The sequence below is a fragment of the Bos taurus genome, chromosome 28 (assembly GCF_002263795.3).
Source record: "Bos taurus isolate L1 Dominette 01449 registration number 42190680 breed Hereford chromosome 28, ARS-UCD2.0, whole genome shotgun sequence".
Taxonomy (NCBI): Eukaryota; Metazoa; Chordata; class Mammalia; order Artiodactyla; family Bovidae; genus Bos; species Bos taurus.
The window spans coordinates 41,079,829-41,102,907 of NC_037355.1; the positions used below are offsets into that span (position 1 = coordinate 41,079,829).

Genomic DNA, 23,079 nt, shown 5'->3' on the forward strand with positions numbered 1-23,079 from the left:
CAAAGGGGAACTGACGGAACCCATGGATTTGGTCCAACCAGGATCCAAAACCTAAAATTCCTTTTGGGTTTTGTTTCTGTGTTGTTGTTTTAACAAGTCACCAAGGAAATAGGAAGGCCGTTTGGACATGAAGTGGCTAGTGGATATTTGTGTCACTCACCATTTCCAGCTCTCTCTCTTTCCGGGCACACAGTAGGTCTGTGCTTCCTGGATCCTTTACAATTGCTTGGAACCATATGACTAGTTTTGGTCAACAAGTTATGAGTAGAAAGACTTGTGTCACATACAGGCAGAGACCCCGTGGAGCTCTCTCTCCCTCTGGCATAGCAACGAGCAATATTCAAGCTGAGTGACCATGGTAAGCTCAGTTCCAAGCTGGCCAGTGATGGACACATAACGTGAAATGGAGATGAGTTTGTGTTGCTTAAGCCACTAAGGCTTGGAGACTGTTTGTTACCACAGCATAACTCACGCTACCCTGATTGATACCAAGGGAACCACAGAACAAAACCAAAGGGCAGGAACAAACAGGCACCTCCCTGGGTCAAGTCTAAAAAGATTCATATCTGGGATCGGTCTGGGTTAGAAACAGTATGGGAACCAACAGTACAGACTCAATGTTCCAGTTTTTAGGCGAAAGCATTTTCCAGGTAGTGAAAAGGCCGAGGAAAGGGAGAAGATGGCTGATACAGGAGACAAAGCTAGGGGCCTTTAGACCTGGCAACTCCAAGAATCTGGAAAGAGGCTGTCTGCCTTTGCAAGATATGGCTTTGAGTGTTCAGGGGCATCCTTAGCTGTCTTCCAAGAAAAGTCTAGAGGAATGACCCCCACATATTGCTCTAGACAGGAAGACTGTCAACCAGGAATGGGAACAGTAGCAGCTTGTAGGCAGCACAAGCAGAAGTGCCTCACTAGAGCCCACAGCCTTTGACCCACACGCCTGATATCGGATGCCTATCTGTTCAGTACAAAGAGTGAGTCCATCTTCCCCACTTAGGGGCAAGGCCATGGCATAGTATCCACAGGAATACTAAAAAGGATGGTGAAGGACAGGAAAGCCTGGCGTGCTGCAGTCCATGGGGTCACAAAGAGTAGGATATGACTGAGCGACTGAACAACAACAACAATCCATTAGATACGAGGCTGTGGGTAAGGCAGGAGCACAGTCTATAAAGGGACTGTGTGTGTGTGTTTAGATATATAAGAGGAACCCTAGGACGAAAGACAGCTCTGAACCTAGCAGTTCAGCTGAATGAAGATAGTAGTTATTCTTTTACACAGATACAGGCTTGTGAGAAATCCAGAGAGGGGACTAGTGAGAGGGGTTTAGTGAGCAGCCATCAGCACCCACAGCCAGCACCTTCTGACCTGAAGCATCGCGGGCAGGAGTAAGCTGAGGATGTCAGTAAGCGAGACTGACCTTGGCAGGGACCCCACATGTGCTCCAGGCGAGCCAGGTGGAGGGTGGGGAGAGGAGGGGCGTTGGAAGAGCCTGGCCTGGAAGAAATGGAGGTCATGGGCCTGCACGGTGGCACAGCCTTGCAGTCTGGCTATTCACAAAACAGACTCCTCTAGGAACCTTAGACGTGAGCAGCTTGCAGGGAGGGAAGTTGTCGTCTCACTGGAGAGCACAGCGGGGTCTACAGAGGCCTGCAGGCTTACAGTGTGCCACCTCCAGAGTGAAGATGACAGACAGGGAAACATGGCCACATGCTCCAAGTAGAAAGAGGATGCCACCCAGCATGCAGGCATGCAGCCAGCCGTGCAGAAGAGAGGGAAGGGTCATGAAGGGCAGTGTCTACGATAGGCACCCCCAAGGTGTACCAACGTGGTAGCAGAAAAAAAGGGCCCACAAAGACATCCACATCCTAACCCCGGGAACAGTGAATATGCTAGACGTGGACGTGTCAGTCACTCAGTCGTGTCCGACTCTGCGCACCCCGTGGACTGTAGCCCACCAGGCTCCTCTGTCCACGGAATTTCTCAGGCAAGAATACTGGAGTGGGTTGCCATTTCCTTCTCCAGGGGATCTTTCCCAACCCAGGGACTGAACGCGGGTGTCCTGCATTGCAGGTGGATTCTTCACCATCTAAGCCATGGTAAAAGAGAATCCAGGTTGCAGTGGAATTAAGGGTGTTAATCAACTGACTTGAAGATAGAGAGATAGGCTTGGCTTATCCCCGTGGGCCCAATGCCATCACAAGGGTCCTGGGAGGAAGGAGATAGAAGAATCAGAGAGGAGATGCGAGGACAGAAGTGACTCGTTGTGAGAAGGACCGTACCCACCACTGCTGGCTTTGAAGCTGAAGGAAGGCAGCCAGGGGCTGAGGAAGACGAGCAGCCCCGGGAAGCCGAAAAGGCAAGAAAGTGCATTCTCTCCTAGAGTCTCCAGGAGGAATCAGTGCTGCAAACACCTTGATATTAACCCAGTGAGACCCATGCCAGGCTTCTGATCTGCAGAACTGTAAGATAATATATTTCTGTTTTTAACCAGCAAAGTTATGGTAAAATTTGTTTCTGCACCAAAAGAAAAATTATGCAGCTGAGTGGATGGGAATGATGGCAGTGGGCCTGCAAGCATCTTTAATGACACCAACATCAAACTCAGGGAGACGCTGACAGTGTCTCCCAGGCAGGGACCAATAACACCATTCCCAGGGAGAACAGTGGGTCTGCCAGCAGGAGCTGCAGAAATACAGCCTCAACAGGACCTGAAGGGAAGTCAAGGAAGACAACAGAGGCATCAAATACAGGGAGCCCAGCCTGGCACTCCGTGATGACCTAGAGGGGTGCAGAGGTGGGGAGGGAGGTTCAGGAGGAAGGGGGTATATATCACTATGACTGATGTATGGCAGAGACCACCACAACATTGTGAAGAAATTATCCTCCAATAAAAAATTTTTTAAATAAAGAAAAACAACAACAAAAGTTCAGTTAGGGAGACCACCTAGCAGCTGTCACAAAGCGCCAGGGGCAGAGTGACCACCTAGGAATGACCAGTATACTGTGAGCAAGCCCATCGGGTGGACACCACAGAGCTCACTGCGCTTTACTTTCATTTTACTTCATTGCTTCCTTGTTGTATTCTGTGAGCACCAAGCTATACTTGGGTGATTTTTACCCTGTCTTCCTAAAACACTTCCGTGCTTATTGTAACTAAAAGGAATATTGCCTCACATATATTCCTTTTTCCTTCCTCTTCCCTAAATTGTTATCTTTCCACTCTATGACAGATATATCTACAGCATAGCCAATAACTCAAGTCTTTTACTTACAGTAAAAGATAATACCGTGAACAGAGAAGACTCGTGTTCAGCCAGTTCTTTTATGCATTTATATAATCTTCTCCTTGAGCAGGCACTTTAAAGCAATATGAAATTTTTTAATTTAACAAATTAGTGTCTCCTCTAGTATCTAGAAGACAAATTTTCACACTTATTGTTAATATGGACTTCGCCAACTGAATCTAAGATACCACCTTTTAGGGATTTAAATATCAATTCTGTGTTATCACTTGCTAAATCCTCAACAAATGCATATTTTATTAAAAATGATCCAGTCTTTCACATAAACTGACCAACTGCTTCAAAAGGTAGCTTGTAAGAAGCCTGCACAAAATCAACCTGAAGAAATTGCAGGTATAAACCTTAGGACCCACAAGTCAAAGCAGAGTTCCTTATTTTCTTCAATTAAATACTTAAGCATATCTCAACATAAATGCTTCCATTTTTAAAAAAATATTGGTCATTTTGGATATTTTAAAATATATGCAGACAGTAAGAGGAATGTTTATAAACAGTTCACATGATTTCAGAAAAAGTCACTGATATGTTAAACAAAAAAACAAACAAAATATACAACTGAACAGAATGGGAGCTCTCAGCACTTACGAAAGTCAGTGGGTGAAAAAAGACTAGAAGGAAAGAACACTGGTAGGCTTCTGAACGATTTTGTTCTGTCTCTTGATGCTTTCCTGCACCTTCCACACATTTTATATAATGAGCATGCGTTGCCCTTTTCCTTTTTCACATTTTTAAATTAATTCATGCTCATTGTAGCAAGGCATCTCTTTTATAATCAGGAAAAAGAAAGTTAAGCAAAAAGCTGAAAATGAAAAGGTCAGTTAGGGTCCGCTCTCAAGGAATTCACTAGCTTAAGCAATGATGCAGCTGAAAATACCAACAGCCTGAAGAGATGCTAGACGCACTCACAGTTGGTCAAGGAACAGACAGGGAATTCATGTTTACTGAACACCTACTGCAGGTCTTTTGCAGACAATTCATACATGTCTCATCTCATTAATCCTCACAATAAACGCAGGAGGACCCCTCTCAGCAGACATGTGAACAGATTTAGAATAAGGCCAGGCCTCCCCCAATATCACACTGCACACGAGACAAGCAAGATTTGAAGCCAGTTTCTTGGGCCCCAGAGACTAAGCTCTTATCAGACCACAATCATTTCAATCCCAAATCCACCATGGGGATGGGGGGGTAGGTGGTCATGGAGAGCTCATCCAGTCCATGATGAAGACTGAACCCCAGTCTGCCTTGGCCACTCCCAGCCAACAAGTCTTTTCCTTTCCCATCCAAGCTGTATCTACCACCCATGTCCTGGGACTGTGACTGTCCAAGTCCACAAGAGAGATATCCATCAACCAGGGCCCAGCCATGGGATGGACAACATCCCATAGAGCACAGAAGGAAGGACCCAGTGAGCTGAGCATCTGCCCCACCAAGCCTCAGGCCAGGGAGGAAGAGCCTCTGCACTCTGCTCGGGCACTCCTGAGGCTGTTGAGGGGCCCAATCCTCCCATCCCTGATAGCATCCCAGAGCTTCAAAAGGTCAGGGATAACAATGTGAATTTCTGCCCCTGCCGCTTATCAGTAGAAAGCATGCCAATTTTAACCAGCACATGCCCTCTGGGCAGAGGGTGGTCTGTCCAACACCACCTTGTCAGTATTCCTCTACCTGGACAACTGTCCGGCATCAGTATCTAATTCTCTGGTTCTGGATGTGCACACACCCTCACTCACACCCGAGACTGTGTCAGAGCCTGAAACATTTTTCCAGTTATAAAAACAGAGAAACTAAGACCCAGATAAGGCCCCTGGTGGAGCCCTGTGTCTCCAGAACAAAGCTGCATTAAGGCTTGAAGGCTGAACGGCCCAGAGTTGTGTGATCTGACTTGTACTGCGTTACTCAACTTGTTTGGTTAGTTGACAAGAGTTAGAAATCAGATTTTACATTAAAGTACAGATTTGAAGCTCCTCTTTAAAAACAAATAAATAAATCAGCACATTTATAACACCGGGATTTCATTCCCAAATGGTAAAATCAGGTGAAGTTGTAGAACAACTTCCTTTTGATAGAGATGACCTCTCCAGACCCCACACTCCAGGTCCCTCTGGGCCCAGCGCCCAGTTCACCCACGTGTTACCTGTCAGAGTCAGTAACCCTGGGCAAGAGCATTATTTTCAGTCTTTGGGGACTTGCTGCTGGAGTGGGGAGGGCGGCCAATGGGCATCATCTGGAGCAAAATGAATGAACCTGAAATACTCAGTACAGTAGAGGGCAAGTCAACAGAAACGAGATACGTCGACAGAGAAGGTGGCAGAGCCAAACTGCCACAAAAACGTAAGTAGCATCCCCATTGCGCTGTGAGTTCCCTGGGGCAGGCGTCTCCCAGCTGTGTCCTCAGCTCCCGAGCGCAAAGGATGAATGTCCACAAAGACGAGAGCGTGGGGAGTGTGCAAAGGGAGCATGAGGCACTGTGAAAATCACGGCAAGTAACTGGAAAAGCCTCTGTCACCAGAGATCCTTACCCGAGTTAGGGTCATTCCTGCCTCCAGAGGTCCCACCTTCCCCTGGCTAGAGCCCACCACAAGAAGATGCAACAGTTGCAGTAAGAGTGCAAAGAAGCCTAAGGGCAGGACATGCAGGGGCAGGTCCTGCGGGTAGAGCATGATCAGACAGCAAAGAAGGATGGGTTCCACCTCCTGTACCTCAGTGGACACCAGACACCGGCCAGGGCTGGGAAAACCAGCTCTCGTGATAGGCAACCAGCCTCACCCCAACTCAACCTCCACCTCCAAAACACATTCAGACCTGCAGGTTTTACAACTACCCAAAGACATCCTTGGACCTTCAGGTCCCAGAGCTGGGCCTTCTCCCTCCTCTGCAAGAACAGGAGACTCCCCAAAACCTCTTTCCATCACAACGTTCTGAACCCAGAACACAGCCTCCAGAGTTACCCTACCCTTGGAGAAGACTAGCAGCCAACATACAGCCTAAAGCAGGAAGAGGTCTCTGGGTCTAAGGGGTTGGGGGTAGGGAGATGGGGACACGAAAAACTTGCCTGGAGCCTCGGGCCAGCCTACCTCCTCCCTACGCCCACTGTGATGCTTGTTCGTCCTGGGAGGAATCCCCACACCCTGTGCCGCCAGCTGTTCCCTATGTCTTCAGTATGGGCAAGGGCCTCAGAGCCAAACCCATGGCTATAAGGAACTAGGAGAACCCATGGATATGGGGGCAGATGAGAGGAAAGGGGCCCGAAGACAGGCAGATATCGGGTCAGAGAAAGCCTTAGTCCCTCATGAGGAAGCAGGCATCATGGGAGAGAAACCCGAGTCCCCGAAGCCAGGCTCAAGCCAGGTGGGAGGGGGGCGAACGAGAGAGGAAGGAAATGCAGCCCTCTCGCCTCGTTTAGTCGCGCACTTGTTGCCCCTGCCTGCGGGCAGAGTCTGCGGACCAAGGTGGCCCAGGCGCCGGCTAGGATTTCCCCGCAGCCTGGCCTGGCCCAACTCCGCTCCTTTCCTGGTCAAACAGCGCCCACCTCCGGCCCAGGCGGCTATGCCTCCGCCCACGGCGGGGACCGCAAGTGAGAGCGGCTGCTCCAAACCGGGAGGAGGAGAGTGCCCGAGAAACGCGAGCCGAAGCACTGAGGGGAGCGAGATGCTGCGCGTCCCGGGATGCGCTCGGGAGAGAGGAGAGCACTGGCTTGGGCATAGACGCTCCTCCTCCTCGGCAGCTAAGAAGACACCGGCCCATCCAGGTCAGAGGAGGTGCACCAACACAGGTACCCTGATCGCAGACACGCCCACCCACACTCTAACAACAAAGACGGCCCCCAGCCACACACGCCTGCGCGGCCAGCACCGGGCGCACACACGCGCCCACCCAGCTGGAAAGGAGCCGCACACGCCCGCGACACGCCCCGCAAGGAGCCCGGCTCGCCGTTCACACGCTCTCGGCTCCAGCCCCACGGCGCAGGGCACTCCCCGATGCACAGCTTTGGTGGGCTGGGGAGGGAGCGCGCACCGTGCTTGCGGCCCAACCCTTGGCAACCCAGCAGGTCTCCAGTACCGCGCCCGAGGCAGGCCCGGCCCTGTTAGCCCTGGGTACCGCGGCCGGCCACTCACCTTCCTGCACAGCCTGGAACGGATTGTTGGCCTCGATGACCTTGATGGAGTAAGTGATCTTCTCGCTCTGCAGGATGTCATCGTTGAGGCTTAGGTCCGATACAGCCAGCTGGAACACCCTGTCGTCCTTGGCCGCGTTCTCCTCGAAGATGGCACCTAGAGGAGAAGAGGGGTCAACACCAGGCCTAGAGATGGGCTCTCCTTTTCCACCCCCTCCCATCACCGCGCTGGCAGGACTGCACGCTGCCCGGTGGTGGGAGTTCTGGGCTGGGGTTTCAGCCTGATAGGATAGTTTAGAGGTGGGCCTCCGCCCCCCGACACAAAAATACACCACCCCAAATATACCAACATAGTCCACATGAGTTACATATGCACGTGGTCCATGCAGCCACCAGGTCACACGAGTGTCTCACAACCAAGCTACCTCATATACCAACCATGCCCCACATAATGGGCTGAGCCAAGCTGGTGTGACCTCGGGCACCTAAATGCCCTGCCTAAATGGTCCCACGAGTCCTATCCCAGGAGCCAGAAAGTCCCCTTGCAACCCCAATCCCAAAATGGAAAGATGACTTCCTTCTGCCCTACGCAACCCCCTTCCGTAGGGGCTAAGCAAACAGGTCCCCAGTGGTTTTCCTGTGCTGGGGGCTTCTTTCTGCAGGAGCCTTTGATGAACGTTGGCAGGCAGAGAGGGACTACTGAGTCCCGCCTGACTCCCTGGGCTCTGCCTCCTGCTTTCCATCCCTCACCTGATAGGAGAATGTCCCTAGACCCTTTGCCTTCTAACCCAGAAGCTGAGGAGCCCAGAAGGAGCCGCTCTTGAACGGGCCTTCTAGAACCATGAACAGCTCCTCCAGAGCAGCCTCCCGCTGGCCTTTGCGCTCTTTGCACTGCCTTGGCGGACTCTCCGCGCTTGACACCGAGATCGGTCGGACTCGCCTGAGCCTGGCCCTGCAGCCTGGAAAAGTCAGAGTCCAACCCCCTTGCCAAGCCCTAAGAGTCACCACAGTCCCAGAGCTGGGCCCAGTGATCCCCGAACTGGGGGTTGGGCAGGAGGAGGGAGGTCCCGTTCCATGCTACACCCAGAGCCGCAATGCTGACCGCAAGACCCAAGCCCCACCACCACCTCCACCCACAACTGGGAAGCAGGTCTTGTCCCGGCGCCTGCCAGGGATTGCAGCGTTCCAAGGCCAGGCCTAGTCCCTGATCACCCATCACCGTCCCATCACCCCTACCTTCTCACACCTCCCAACCCCCCAGCCTCTCTCGGCTCGCTGGTCTTCCCCAACTTCCGGAAAGACGACTGCCGACGGGCTCCCCAAAAACAACCGCTGCCAGTGCCCCAATCCGGCCCAACTTCCTGGGATTTCACCCCTGCTGCTACCAACTCCCACACACTCCCCGCCGGCGCGCCCCGTCCTCCTCTCCATCTCGTCTTCTCTCCTCTCCGGGTTCTCTCCCTCCATCGGTCTCTTCCCGCTCAGCGCGCACGCACACACAGACCGCACACACACACCGCGGCCCAGGCTTCTTCCCTGACTCCCACGGCCCAGACCATCTGCCGGCCCCCAAGACTTGGGCCGTAAGAAACTCTGAGACTGTCCAGCTTTGGGCTGCCGTCGCCACAACCATACACACACACACACACACACACACACACACACACACACACTGAGAAATACACAGACACACACCAGGGAAACAGACAGACACTGTGTCCACTCTAACAGGCTGATAAATCGTGCACGCATCAACATAGGCTCCGATGGCCCCACACACCCCGACGCCCCCTCGCAGTGACACCAACACGGTGCCACGGGCGCACACACAGAAACACACGCTGACAACACCCACCCACCCACATTCACGCACGGTTCCGGTCGGGCCTCTTCGATCCTGCGCTACCAACTTGGCGAGACCCCGGGCCCTGCCCGCCCCCTGCCCGCCCCCTGCCCTCGTTGCTCCGAGCTGCACCTAAGGGCTGGCCCTACCCCGCCGACCGCCCCGCCGGGGACGCGGGGCTGAACCTGCGTCCAGCCCTGGGTTCCCCGCAGCCGCGGCCCTAAGTGTCGGCAGAGGCCGCGGGGCCCCGCGGGGGGATCGGAGCCCCGGGAGTAGCAGGAGCCCGCGGGAGCGCGGCGCGGCCCGTGCACAGCTCCTCCGCGGGGCGGCGCGGCCCTTCGGGGGAGCACCGCCCGCCGAGCCCCTCGGCCCAGGGAACAGCCAAGTTTGGACGCCGCGCACCCCCCGCGCCGCTAGGGCCCCCGCCCAACCTCGGCCCCGAGCCCGCCGCGCTCACCGATGTGGATGATGGAGTCGGCCCGCACCGACACGCACTGGCATATCCAGGGGAGAAGCCACAGCGTCAGCGCTTCCATGTCCCCCGGGCGCGCGGCTCATCCGCCCGGGCCCGGGGCGAGGCCGAGGGCAGCGCGGAGCGGGGAGGCGCCGGTCGGGGTGCAGTCCCGGGCCGCTCCCCGGGAAAGCCGAGCCCGCCCGTGCGTCTTCCCCCGCGCGCCCGCCCCTGCGCCCTGAGCCCGCCCCAGCCCAGCCCAGCCCAGCCCGGCGCGGTCGGGCTCCCGCTCCGGCTCCGGTGGTGGCTGCGGCGGCGCTGGCAACCCGAGCCCAGGCCGGCGCGGCGGGGGCGGCCCGCGGCGGCGGCGGCGCTCCCCGCGGCTCGGGAGGATTCGGAGGCGGCGGAGGCGGCGGCGGCAGCAGCCGGGCCGGCGCGGCGGCTCCGGGATCACTGTGTGTCTGAGCCCCGGCGAGGAGCGAACTGCGGAGGACGCCCCCTCCCCTCCCCCTCCCCCTCGACTCCGCTCCCCCTCCCCTCCCTCCCCGCCTCCCTCCCCTCCGCCCTCCTCTGGACCACGTGACTGCGGAGCCTCTGCCTCGCCGCGCGGCGCTCTCCAGCTCGCGGCTCGGAGGGGGCGCCGGTTGCTCCGCGCTCCAGTCGGAGGGACGCTCGGAGGCCAGCAGGACGGTGGGACCGGCCGAGGCTGCGGCGCGCAGAGACTTGGTGGCTCTGGGCCTCATGACCCCCCCGTTCGCCAGGGACCAGAGAATGGAGAAGGGTCGGCCTCCGACTGCCCTCGGGGATCCCTGGAGCCCCCTGGCCCCGGCTGACCTCAGCCGCCGAGCGTCTTGGGCCATGATCCACGGCCTGGGCAGACAGCCCCTCGTGGAGCCGGGCCGGGATAGCCCGGAGAAAGATCGGGCGAGGCGCTGAGCCAGCCACCGAGAGGCAAGGGGAGCCAAAGGGGACTTGCCGCAGCCGCGGGCTCGAACCTTAGCTGGCCCCACGGACCTTGGCGGGCGCCCATCCCCCGCCCTGCGGCCCGAGGCTCAGCCGGGAGTCGGGCAGGAGGCTCGGACTCTGAAGCCCAATTCATGGCCGGAAACCGGCGCATCCGTGACCGCGGCGCCTGGACGTGAGGAGCCTTTCAAGCGGCCGGCGTACTCAGACTCCGACTCTGCACGGAGCCTTTACGCGCGAGCCCGGGCGAAGAGCCCGCTCCTCGCGGCCAGCGCAGAGCCGGGTCGCTCCACCGCTCGCGGAATGCCTCCGGCTACCACCAGATAGAGCGTTATGCCGCTTGGGCTCCAGCCTGGGAGGGGGTGGCAAGCCTGACGCTGGCCACCCTCCCCCCCGCCTCCGCCCCCAAACAAGTTCCAGACAGACTGAGCTCCACGTGGCACACCCAAGATTTCAGGGAGACAGCTGAGCCTTCACGGACCCGGCTTCGGGAGGAAGCTCGGTCTGGGCGCGCCTGGCAGAGCCTAGAGCACTGGGCCACTTCTGCGGGCCCGGGAGCGCCCATTGGCCCTGTCGTTGGCCTAGCCCCAAGATCCCTGCCTTGCAGGGCCATGCGCAGGGCGTGAGGAATTCAGAGACTCAGCAACAGACCTTCCTGGAACTCCCCGCTCAAAGGAGGGACAGACACCTAAATAGATCATTGTAAGATGCGGCAAGAACCCTGAATAAGCTATGTATGCAAAGGCGCATTCTGGGCTGTGACCCAGCCTGAGAGGAAAAGCCAGGGGATGGCTTCCTGGAGGAGGTGACAGTTTTAAAGGTTGAGTGGGGTTACCAAGGGAGAAGGAAGGGAGGCTTCCAGGCATTGAATGCTGGTTAGCGAGCCAAGTTAAAAGAAAAAGAATTTAGTGTGTGTGTGTGGGGGGGGGGGGGGGTGTCCCAAGCTGCCTGCCACAGAAGTCATTGGCAGAAGTCATTTAGTTCAGAAAGGTGGGACGGGGCGGGAGGGGGAGGAGGTTGTGCAGAGGGGAAAGCCAAGGCAGGCTTGGAGACAGTGAGGCAGCCCTGACAGTGGTTGGTGGGGCTGCAGGGGCAGCCTCCAGAGAGAAGAAGCTGGGTTGAAGAAACAGCAAGGAACCACAGAGGCTGGCAGGGTGACTTCCAAGATGAGGAGACCATGGGCAAGAGGGAAGTAATGGCCATGCCTGCAGGACGCTGGGCTGTCCAGCTGGGTGGGGTGCCCACAAGGTACTTCCTCAAGAAATCCGTCTTGGGCTGGGGGTGGGGGGCGGCGGCGGGTGGGGCTTGAATTGTAAAACACACCCCTCCCAGGCTCTACAAACCCCCATGCCTCCATTCTCATTCCCTGGCTGAAAAGTTAGAGGGAGAAGGGAAATAAAGAATGGGTTTTATTATTTGACAGTTTGGTTCCTATGGAGACTGTCACAACCTCAGAAGGATGGTGGTATGTTTACCCTGTTGGGGCTCAAACCTGAGGTGAAAAGCCACGGGGTCAGGGATCCCCAAATACACTTGTTTGTTAGTATGTTAGTAAAGCAGGCCCCAGTTGGAAGTTTTTCTTGATATTGGTTATGGTAAGTAGAGGTAGCATGCTTACAGTGAAACAGGTCTCAAGATCCCCTTCCAACCTATAAACACACTCAATTTGGGGGAGATTTCATCAGCTTCTAATTTTGATGATGAGGCCCCTCTAGTTTGGGGCCTGAGGGCTGTGACTCAGGTTGGCCTTGCCCTGGAAGCGCCTCTCCTGGGTACTGCCTTCCCTCCATTTCCCATAATGTGGGCTCCTTCACCATCCCACAAAGCTTATTTCCTATGCTCATCCTCTTATACTCCCAAGCTAAGCCAGTTTTCTGTACCAGACTGGAATGGCCTGGATATCCTTTGGCCAGGAAGGGTACTCTGCACAGGTCCCATTTCCACCAGAACTAGAGGGGTGGGGGGTGCAGGCCCAGAGGTTACTGGGGCCCCATGCCTGGAGGAGGGCATGGCAACCCACTCCAGTATTCTTGCCTGGAGAACCCCCATGGACAGAGAAGCCTGGCGGGTTACAGTCTATGAGGTCGCAAAGTCGGACATGACTGAGCAGTTAAGCACAGCACAGCACACGCTTGTTTACCTCTAGGCAAGAATATTTTAATGCTCTCAGCCACCTGAAGTTGGGATTACCAAATTCCAGGGACGTTTGCTTTTTGGGGCTTTATCAGGTTCATCAAAACCTTAATTACTTATTGATCTTGGCCAGTCCAGTCCTTTAAACCCTGTTAACCTCTGGGATTGCAAAGACTGCCTCTGCTAAGTCACGCTCCTAGGGAAGCAACTCCACCTGAGGAACAAGTACACTCCAACTCTAATCATCTTGCTGGAGAAGAGAGATCAGAAATCTCTGGGACATGATACAAACCCATTTCACAGAGGGGAAAACTGAGGCTTGGCAAAAGGAGTAACTTGCCCAAAGCACCAGTTTTTTCTGGACCCAGGACTAGTCCTCTTGGTTTCTTTCTCGCTAAACAAAAACATATTCACAGAAATTAAAACTGGGTCAATAAATCCTTCATTTGCACAGAGTTCAGCCAACACAGGTAATTGCTTTTTCTAAAGAGATCTTCAGTTTTACTAATTCTAACTATACGTATTTCCTGGAGAAGGGCATGGCAACCTACTCCAGTATTCTTGCCTGAAGAATCCCTGTGGACTGAGGAGCCCGGTGGGTTACAGTCCATAGAGTTGCAAAGAGTCAGACCTGACTGAAGCGACTGAGCACAACTGTCCTTATTTAGCCTTTACCATCTGCAGGCACTGTGCTCAGCACCCTACGTCTTTCTAGGAGATGATGGCCTCAGTATACAGTTGGAAAGGAAGGTGCAAAGAGGTAAACTGGGCCCCCCAGGAATCCCAACTGGAACATCACTGGGAGCGAGTGGTTTGCCAACAAACCTGCAGATGAAGTGGCAAGACAAAAAGAATATGGTGACCTGCTAGGAAGTCTAGTCATCGTTACTTAAGGCTTTGTCATTCCAGAAAGTGGAGCTCTGTCGTCTCGTTTCTCACTGTACTCAACAACTGGCTTAAGGAAGTACCAGCTGGAGTTCTGAGCCCACAGGAGTCTACTGCTCGGGCTCATTGCGTGGGGAGCTGTCTGCTCCATGTAGACCCACCACTGCTCAACCCCTGCAGAGCTGCCCACTCCCCAGGCATGTTCCTTCAAGCAAGCCCCCAGGTTAGACAAGATACTGTACCATGAAAGACTGCCTTCCCTCCCTCACCAGCATGGAGCTCACGGGGATTTCTAAGATAATTCAGCCCAGACCCGCATAAAGGTTACTACTGGCAGGAGAGACCAAGGCCCAGCCTCAGGGGTTCTCTGCAGGCTTTGGCCCGGAAGACCAGCTCTCTTGGGCACACAAGGAACAGGGAAACCCAAGTCCTGGGGTCGATTCCCCGCAAGGAGGGGTCAGCTGGCATCTCAGGAGGAACCAGGCTTAATGCACTGCAGTTTCAGTTCCAGGTGGGGCCCTCCCTACCCATAGGCTCCAAGGAGTCCACAGTCAGTCAGGATCCGAGCTCCAGGAATCCCACTGCTGCTCTCCTCTATTGACCCATCGGGTTAGTCTTCACACACACACACACACACACACACACACACTTTGTTGCTTATTTTATACTTGCCCTCAGTTGCTGCCTCTGGTCTGCTGTCGTATGTTAATTGTCCATCTCTACTTTGTCTTCCGAACTTTTTCTTGCCAACCTCTTCGATCTCATTTTTACTGGTTCTCAGCTTGTATTTATTTTATTTGATCTTCTTCTATATCATTGTATTTTTATTTTCTTTACACTCTGGTTGGCCTCTTGGGTGTTTTACTTTTCAATTTCAGAGGCCAGCATCTTTTGCATCTGCTCTTTCGATTATTCAAGGCATTCTATTCGTTTAGCCTTAGGTTTTTTCCCACAGTGCGGGTTGGGCGAGTGAGAGGAGGTGCCCTCCCTGCGCATGCCTTTCGGGAGCCTCTAGGGTAGGACCCACTAGGATGCCCCAGCCCCCTGCGCATACCCAGTCCTCACACTCTTTCCAGGTACCCTTTCCAGGACACTGCCAATGGCACATGCAGCTACCCACGCCTGGCAACCCCACTGGGAAGTCTTTTCTTAGCCGTACCCTCCAGGCTAACGTGGAGGAAGGAAGTCACGCACAGCGTGTCCACCCTGGATAGGAGCAGCTCATTTTTGCAGGGCAGAGGCCCTTCTTTTTTTCCCATTATATGTTCAATTAACAGGGCCCAGTTTGGAATGTGCAGTCCGCTTAGAACAAGATAGTCCACAAAGTTAGCTATGTGAAAATCTGCCTCCCTCACAAAAGCAAGCTGGAACTTCATAGGTTTGGTCCCTGGACCCAGGCTCTCCAGACAGGATGGGTGGCAGGACCAAGCGCCAGCCTAAGCCCATCTAAGGCTCTCCTGTTGATGTCTACCACTTCCCTTGGCCCCTGGGGTCTAGCCAGTTCCCTGCTTTCCATAGGTCCCTCTTGAGAGCAGAAGTCGGTGAGAGTTTGCACAAAGGCACCACCAAATGTCAAAGGGCAGCAAGAGTGTGACCTGAAGTTGACGCTCACTCTGCTTACCGCACAGTAGGCCAGTTAACCAAGAGACAGTGTTGAGGCAAGAAATATAACTGTATTCGGACAGACAGCAGACCAGAAAGATGGCACAATAACCATCTCAAAATAACCATCTTCTTGGGGTCTGGTTGCCAAGTTCTTTTATAGAATGGAGGTAGGGGGAGGTAAGGAGATAAAGTTAAAAAAAGAAAAAATCTATTAATCCTGCAAGTTTCTCCTGGACCAGCTAGCCTCAGGAAAGGAATGAGCTGATTTCTTCCTTCCAGGAGCCATTCACAGGTGGACAGAGTCCTGAACAAAGGCATTTGGCTTAACATTCAGGCAGAGGGGCAGGATTCCTGAGGCAGGCCATTATGTATGGACAGTATCTTTCAATGAACAAAAGCAACAGGAAGCAAAGGTTAAAGTAAAAGAAACAGATCCGACATGGAGTTAGTTCTTCCCTGTAACAAGAGGAGGGGAGGCTTGGTTCCCTGGAAGCCTCCTGAGTGGTCATCTCAGTCCCAGCCCTCCCAGGGCAGCCTGTGTCCCAGCCTCCTGCTAAAGCATTGATCCTCCAGGTATGAGTTCCACAGCCTGGATCCAGGGTGTTCTTCAGAGGGGGTTCTGGCTTCCAGGGCTCAAGACCAACCTCATTCCCTTCAGGCTTGAACTTGTGTGCTCCGAGTCCATTGTGTGCAAGGAAAGGGTTCTGCTGCTAAGAGTCTAAAGTTTGAAAATCTCAGCCTTGACATCTCCCCTGAGCCCAAGGGCTGGCCCAGACCCTTCCTTCCCAAGTTGCATGCTGGGATCCCTGCTCCCCACAATGAGGCCTGAGGAGGCTTCTCCATTCTGTCCCTGGGCCTTGTAACTTTGCACTTGTGGGGCTCCCAATTCCCCAGAAAGGATCAAGCAGCAGGGAACCAAAGCCTACTCTGTCTTCTTCCAAAGCAAAACTCAGGCCTCCACACCCTCATCAGCCACTGCAAAGGCTCCAGGACCAGCACATGGAGCATCACAGAGGCCCCCTCTGCTCCTGCCACTGCCCATGGCTCCTTCTGCCCCTGCCATCTGCTGCAGAGCCCATGAGGTAAGGAAGACAGTGCATGTTCCAGGGAGAGAGACTAGCAAAAGGAAAGGTATGGAGGCAGGAGCATGTAATGGAGCACAGAGAGAAGAGCAGCAAGATGTGAAGGAGAAGCTGGTGGAGGGGCCAGGATGGAAGTTGCTAAAATGATCCTGGTGGGGGGTGCTGAGGCCAGGCTCACCACTTTTCAGACACATCTCAACAGAGCAGGGGCCCGAGGTGGCCCCCAGCAGTCAGAGACGCATCAACCATCATGTCCTCAGTGGGCATCTTAGGGAAGCCCAAGAGTCACTGATCTGCAGAGGAGTGAAGCCCTTGTCCCCCTGGCCACCAGGGAGCTCACAGGAGGCTGACCCACCCTAACTCTGCACACAGCACTCTGTGACCGTCCTGTGTCCTCTTCCTTCATGAGCAGACACCTGCGGGTGTTCACAGATGAAGTAGGGCCCTAGGCTCACTGGACCTCAGACCCGGCCTACTCCCTGTTTGTGATGGGGTACCCAAGTGTTGCCCCTCCCACTGGGCTGGGAGCTACACCATGGAGACCCCAGACACTCTGTGAAGTGAATGTAAGGGGCTCGACCCATCCTACCTCTTCCCATGCCAAGTCAGGTACAACCCTGCTGTTCCCATCAGCCTGGGCCTCCAGCCTCTCAGAGCCAAGCCCCAACTTTCCCATGGGGCAGGGATTGGGGAAACTGCATCTGCCTGGAGCCCTGGCCCATCTGACAGATAACCCCCTCTCTAGACCCAGGCCTCCAGCTCCATACAAACCCTAACAAATCAGATCACCCTAGTCATGGACACACTCATTTCCATGAGCAATTTTTCTTGCCTGTAAACCTCTTCTTTTACGCGGCAATGAAATGATATTGTGATTGATTTTCTCTGTCTGGGTGTCATGGCACATTTAGCACCCTGTAAACCCAACAGACGAAGGTGCTGTCTCCCAGGGATGCTTCTGAGGACTCAGCTTGGAGCAGGGACTGCCTGGTGCTCCTTCAGATAAGACAGGGAGATGGCACAGGTCCTGGGTCCATTGCTGATACACTGGGCCCCTAAATTCCTAGACACTCATTTGAAAAATAGAGGGGAAGACCCAGGAGTTTGGTGTGGGGAAACACAATAGGAAGTAGAACAGAGAGCAGAAGACCCAAGAGGAGACCCCCCCAGAGAGGAAGAGAACTTGTATGCTCTAAACTTGCCAAGTGCCAGGCCTGGACACAGCAGTATCGCACACACCTCACTGCAGAGGGGCAGCGATGCCAGAAAAAGGATCAGTTGTGGATGGAGATAAGGGTCTGCTTGCCTCCCCGCTTCACTTTAACTGTCTCCAGAATCAGGGCAGGTTAATGATAAAGGGGATGGAGGGAGAAGCTGCCCTAGGAGATGGAAACAGCCCTCAGAGGTCAGAGGAGAGAGGCAGAGTTCAATCACAGAGAGACCCAGTCCTCGCATCACCTGCTCTATAGCTGGTGATCAGTACAAGACCCTCTGAGAATTGGGCTGTCATCCCCAATCTACAAGTGAGATCACCGAGGCTCCACACAGCAAAATCCCTGGACAGTTAACTGATGTGATAGGTTGAAAGGTGGTCCCCAAAAGATATTCAGGCCCTAATCCTCAGAATCTGTAAATGTGACCTTGTTTTATAAAAGTGTATTTTCAGATGTGATTACATTCAGGACTATTTGGGACAAGGTGATAGTCCTGGATTGTCTAAAAGTGAAAGTGTTAGTCATTCGGTCATGTCCAACTTTTTGCGACCCCATGGACTGTAGCCCACCAAGCTCTTCAGTCCATGGAATTCTCCAGGCAGGAATACTAGAGTGGGTTGCCATTCCCTTCTCCAGGGAATCATCCCAACCCAGGGATCGAACCTGGGTCTCCTGCATTGCAGGCAAATTCTTTACTGTCTGAGCCACGAGGGAAGCTCCCCACCTCCATCACACGTCCTTATGAGAGGGAAGCAGAGATAGACACAGAGACAGAAAGCAATGGGTCCATGGAGACTTGGACTGTACTGATGCAGCCACAAGCCAAGGAATGCCAGCAGCCACCAGAAGCTGAAAGAGGCAAGGACAGATCCTTCCTGGAGGGAACATAGCCCCACCAGATTTCAGACTTCTGGCCTCTAGAATTGTGGCAATAAATATCTGTGGTGTTAAGACACCCTGCCTGTGTGGTAATTTGATAGCAGCCACAGGGGATGAACAAATGTTGGCTGAAGCTTTGCTCTTGGCTAACAAAAAGGCAAGCACCTCAAAAGGAGAAAGACTTCGTTCTTCCTAGTCCCCTCTCCTCCTTCAGACCTGGAATGTGGACCGCAGATCCAAAAGAGAGCTCTCATCTTGTGACCTTGAAAAGCCAAGCAAGAGACTGACAGCCTCGTCCCAGGATGGCAGAGCCGCCAGATGACAGTGGTGAGCTCTTTTAGCCCTGGACACACAAGACTGTTCAGCAAGCCCTCAACTAGTTAAACTGCTGCCGTCAATTGTTCAGTTGTTTGTAACACAAATCGTAACTGATAACCACCAACCTGAAATAACAACTGTTGACATGATGATGTTTTTATTTCTGTCCACTTTTCTAATCAGGTATAATTTTTAGATACAAGCAGACAAAAGTATCATACCTGAAATTATTTTATTAACTTGTTAATTGTCTGTCTCTCCTATAGAAGAAAAGCCTCAGAAGAAGGATAGTGTATCTCATTATGATTTTATGCCCTGTACCCAGAACAATGTCTGGTATGTCTAGATGTTCAATAAATGTTAGCCAAATCAATGAATTAATTAGTGAGTGAATGAACATTTTAATGTGAACCCTTCCTCTGGTGGTGAAATTATTTTCCGAAACCTGGTTTTTTTATTATTTCAGTTCTCTCCCATGCACTTATCATACATACTTTATTTAACTAGTCACTTGCTGGTGGACATTTTTTAATACTACTGTAAAAAAATACTGTTACATGGATTCCAGGCTTTATGCAATTATTTTTACGATAAACGCCTAAAAAGGCTATGCATAATTTAAATATCTTAATATGTATTTCCAAAATTGCCTTCAAAAGCAGTTTTTAAAACCAATTAATATTTCCACAGAAAATTTATGACTGTTTTTCTTTCCACCTTCACCAACATTAGGCATTATTAATTTCTAATGTTCTTTCATTTTGGTACATCAACAGTTATGTCTCAAAGTTGTTTTAACGAGTATTTTCTGGTCACTGGGGCCACAGCGTGTTCTTCTGCCAGCTTGTAGCCCTCTGGCAGGTGTTTTAAGGCCCAGGCTCCTGTGGGGGATTGGAAGGCTGAACCTGGCATCATCTATTGAACACAGATGGCGAATATGGGTCCCATGAGCCAGTGCTCAAACTTCTTCAGGAACGGTGCGGGAAAAAAGTCAAGGGCTAGACCCCTGGAGTCCCTGAGAGTCCAGGACTAGAACTGCTGAGCTGGGGCCTTCCTTTACTGGAAGCTGGGCCATTTCTTTGGTTCCCTGCTAAGGACCATGGTGGGAAAGACATGTATTCTGGTGTGAGATCCAGAGCCTGGTGGCAGGAACTTGGGAAGCCACGTCTAGGGACAGGACTGCTCTTGGGGTCTGGCAAGGACCAAGGAAAGTTAATGCCAGGCCTGAAGAGACTTAGGAGACTCTTAAGGATTTCTGAGAAGCCTAAGAGGGATTAGAGGAAGGAGAAAGGGGAGGCATTCCAAGAAGCAGAAGCAAAGGCACTGGGCAAGCTCAGGAATCAAGACTGAGGCATACTCGTGCCCAGACCAGCCCCGTCTGCAGGCCCACAAAGCCAGCCACAGCCTGGGGCCTCGTGGCCATACTCTCCCTCAGTTGGTCACAAACCCAGAAAACCACCAGGCTACCACCCGGCCCAGCCCACCCCTAGCGAAGGCCCTCACGGAGTTTTAAAGCATCTGCCCCTTACCCTGCAACCCTGCGACACAGCACAGCGTCCTCATTTCACAGTTGTTGGGACTGTACATCAAATGAAGAGCATTGTCTCGTGCCACCAGGTTGCACAAGGGGCAGAGAAAGGGTCACAAACACCCCAAGGGCTGGGAGCCTCCTGAAGGAGGCCAGGTACCAGGTAGGTCCACAGAGGAGCCCCAGGCCAGACAGAGAGAGGAGATGCAGCCAGGAACTCAGCGCCAGTCTTCCCAGGCTGGACCTACAGGCCTGAGCAGAGGCAGCTGTGGTGCAATGCTTCCCCCTGCCGGCAGCCAGGTAACAGGCCTGGCTGCAACTGTGATGAGGCTTCCAGGAGTATATAGGACCTAGCTTTGGGCTATACAGACACCTTGACCAGGGGCGGATTGTTAGGGAAGCCGTGCTGGGTGGTAGCTAGGTCAGAAGCCAGAGAAGTCCTGATTGCAATTCAAGTCACAATGAAAGTGAAAGTTGCTCAGTCCTGTTCGACTCTTTGTGACCCCATGTACTACACAGTCCACGTTATTCTCTAGGCCAGGATATTGGAGTGGGTAGCCTTTCCCTTCTCCAGGGGATCTTCCCAACCCAGGAATTGAACCCAGGTCTCCCGCATTGCAGGTGAATTCTTTACCAGCTGAGCCACAAGGAAAGCCCAAGAACACTGGAGTGGGTAGCCTATCCCTTCTCCAGCAGATCTTTCCAACTCAGGAATCGAACCAGTGTCTCCTGCATTACAGGCGGATTCTTTACCCATTGAGCTATCAGGAAAGCCCCAAATCACAATAATTCCCATCATTTACTATGAGCCAGGTACTGCTCTAATGTTCTACATACATTGAAGTGAAAGTCCCTCAGCCGTTTCCCACTCTTTTCGACTCCACGGACTTTACACTCCATGGAATTCTCTAGGCCAGAATACTGGAGTGGGTAGCCTTTCCCTTCTCCAGGGATCTTCCCAACCCAGGGATCAAACCCAGGTCTCCCGCGTTGCAGGCGGATTCTTTACCAACTGAGCCACAAGGGAAGCCCTCTACATACATTATTAAACTCTTTTATTCCTAACCCAGTTCTTAACAGGGAAGGCACACTGATTATCCCCATTTTACAGAGGAGAAAACTGAGGTACTAGAACACTGTGTAGCTTGCTCAACTAGGAAGTGAGAGTATCCCACCATAGTGCCGCTTTATGCGATTTCTAGAGCCCAGCCCCTGCGTTCCAGTCACCGCGGCAGAAGAGCGGACACGTGTAGCCCTGATTATGAACCAGTCTCTGCCTGAGCGACATGGCAGGACCGAGGCCCCTGGATTTCACATAGGCCTAGGACTTCCCTGAGCTTTCCCAGGGAGTTTAAATGGCTAGAATCTCAGAATACTCCAGAGTTTAAAGGAATGACCTGGGTCATCCTTGTCTTAGACAACTCAAGATCCAGAGATAGAGAGCCCAGTGGGCCTTTGTAAAGAACACCTGTATCCAGTGTCCACAGGCAGCCCTGGCCCTCCTGTTCTTACCCTGATGCCTGCAAAAATTTCAAGCTCAGTTCTCCCCAAACTGCAGGTCACACCATGACATCCTGTTTAAGATCCGTCACTACAACCCGGCAGCAACAACAAAACAGACGACTGGATTCTAAAATAGGCAAAGGATTTAAACACTCCTTCAGAGAAGACACGCAAATGGCCAATAACGCAAATAGTCAACATCTTTAGTTATTAGGGAGACACTAATCAAAATCATAATGAGATACCACTTCACACCCATTGGGGTCAAAATATTACCAAAAAAATAACAAGTGTTGGTGAAGAGGTGAAGAAGTTTGAAGCTTTATGTATCATTGGTGGGGATGTAAAATGATACAGCCACTATGGAAAACAGTATGGCATTTCCCAAAAAAAATTAAAAATAGCATTGCCACACATGCAAAAATTCATTATGTATGGTGATGAGCGTTAACTAGACTCCGTGCTGTGATCATCTCAAAATATATACAAATATTAGATCAGGATGTTGCACACCTGAAACTAATGGAATATTGCATGTCAGTTTTATCCCAATTTACAAAAAAACTAGCAGTATATGGACTGAAAAATTACATGTGGTCTAGCAATTCCGCTTCTGGTATATACACAAAATAACTGAAAGCAGGCTCTCAAAGCGATATTAGTACAGGCATGTTCACAGCATTCGCAATAGCCAGTGTGGAAGCTGCCCAAATGCCCATCAAAGATGAACAGATAAACAAAATGTGGTGTATACATACAAAGGAATATCATTCAGCCTTATAAAGGAAGCAAATCCTCACACATCTAGAATGCGGATGACTCCTGAGGACCTAGCACCCCGCGAATAAACCAGTCACAAAAAGACAAGCACTCTGTGACTCCACTCTTTTGAGGTTCCCAGAGCAGCCAGACTCATAGGAATGGAAGGTAGCATGTAGGCTACCAGGACCTGGGGGCCGGAGGATGGGGAGTCGTTGCTTAAAGGCTACGGAGTTTCAGTTAGGGTAGATTTAAGTTCTGGGTAACTGTACAATTCTGGGATATCTATTTTACTCAAAATTTATTCACAAATTAATTTTGTGCAACTTTTTCCATTTAATCATGTAAAGTGCTGTTTGATGTAGGGAAATAGGAAACATGTAACAGGTTTACATATATAGTATTTCAGTCTCATATATTTAGGTAACATGGCGGTTATAAACTAAAAATCATGCTAAGTCTTATTTCTTACCACCAATAAACATAATACCAACATG

The 23,079-nt window shown here is 52.4% G+C and overlaps 1 protein-coding gene across 4 annotated transcripts in view; it reads right to left on the minus strand.

Moving 5' to 3' along the window:
* GRID1 (glutamate ionotropic receptor delta type subunit 1) overlaps window positions 1-9,949 on the minus strand; it is a 685,448-nt gene extending 675,499 nt beyond the window's left edge. For 2 of the 4 annotated variants that reach the window (XM_059882689.1, XM_024986926.2), the window contains exons 1-2: window positions 9,720-9,945; window positions 7,421-7,576 (exon numbers count right to left, since the gene is read on the minus strand). In XM_059882689.1, the coding sequence (XP_059738672.1) occupies window positions 7,421-7,576; window positions 9,720-9,798 (235 nt within the window). In that variant the 5' untranslated portion in view covers window positions 9,799-9,945. Of the gene's footprint in view, window positions 1-7,420; window positions 7,577-9,719 lie in introns of all 4 variants that reach the window. The other 2 variants (XM_024986927.2, XM_024986928.2) reach the window with 2 other exon arrangements.
* Window positions 9,950-23,079: the final 13,130 nt, after the last annotated feature.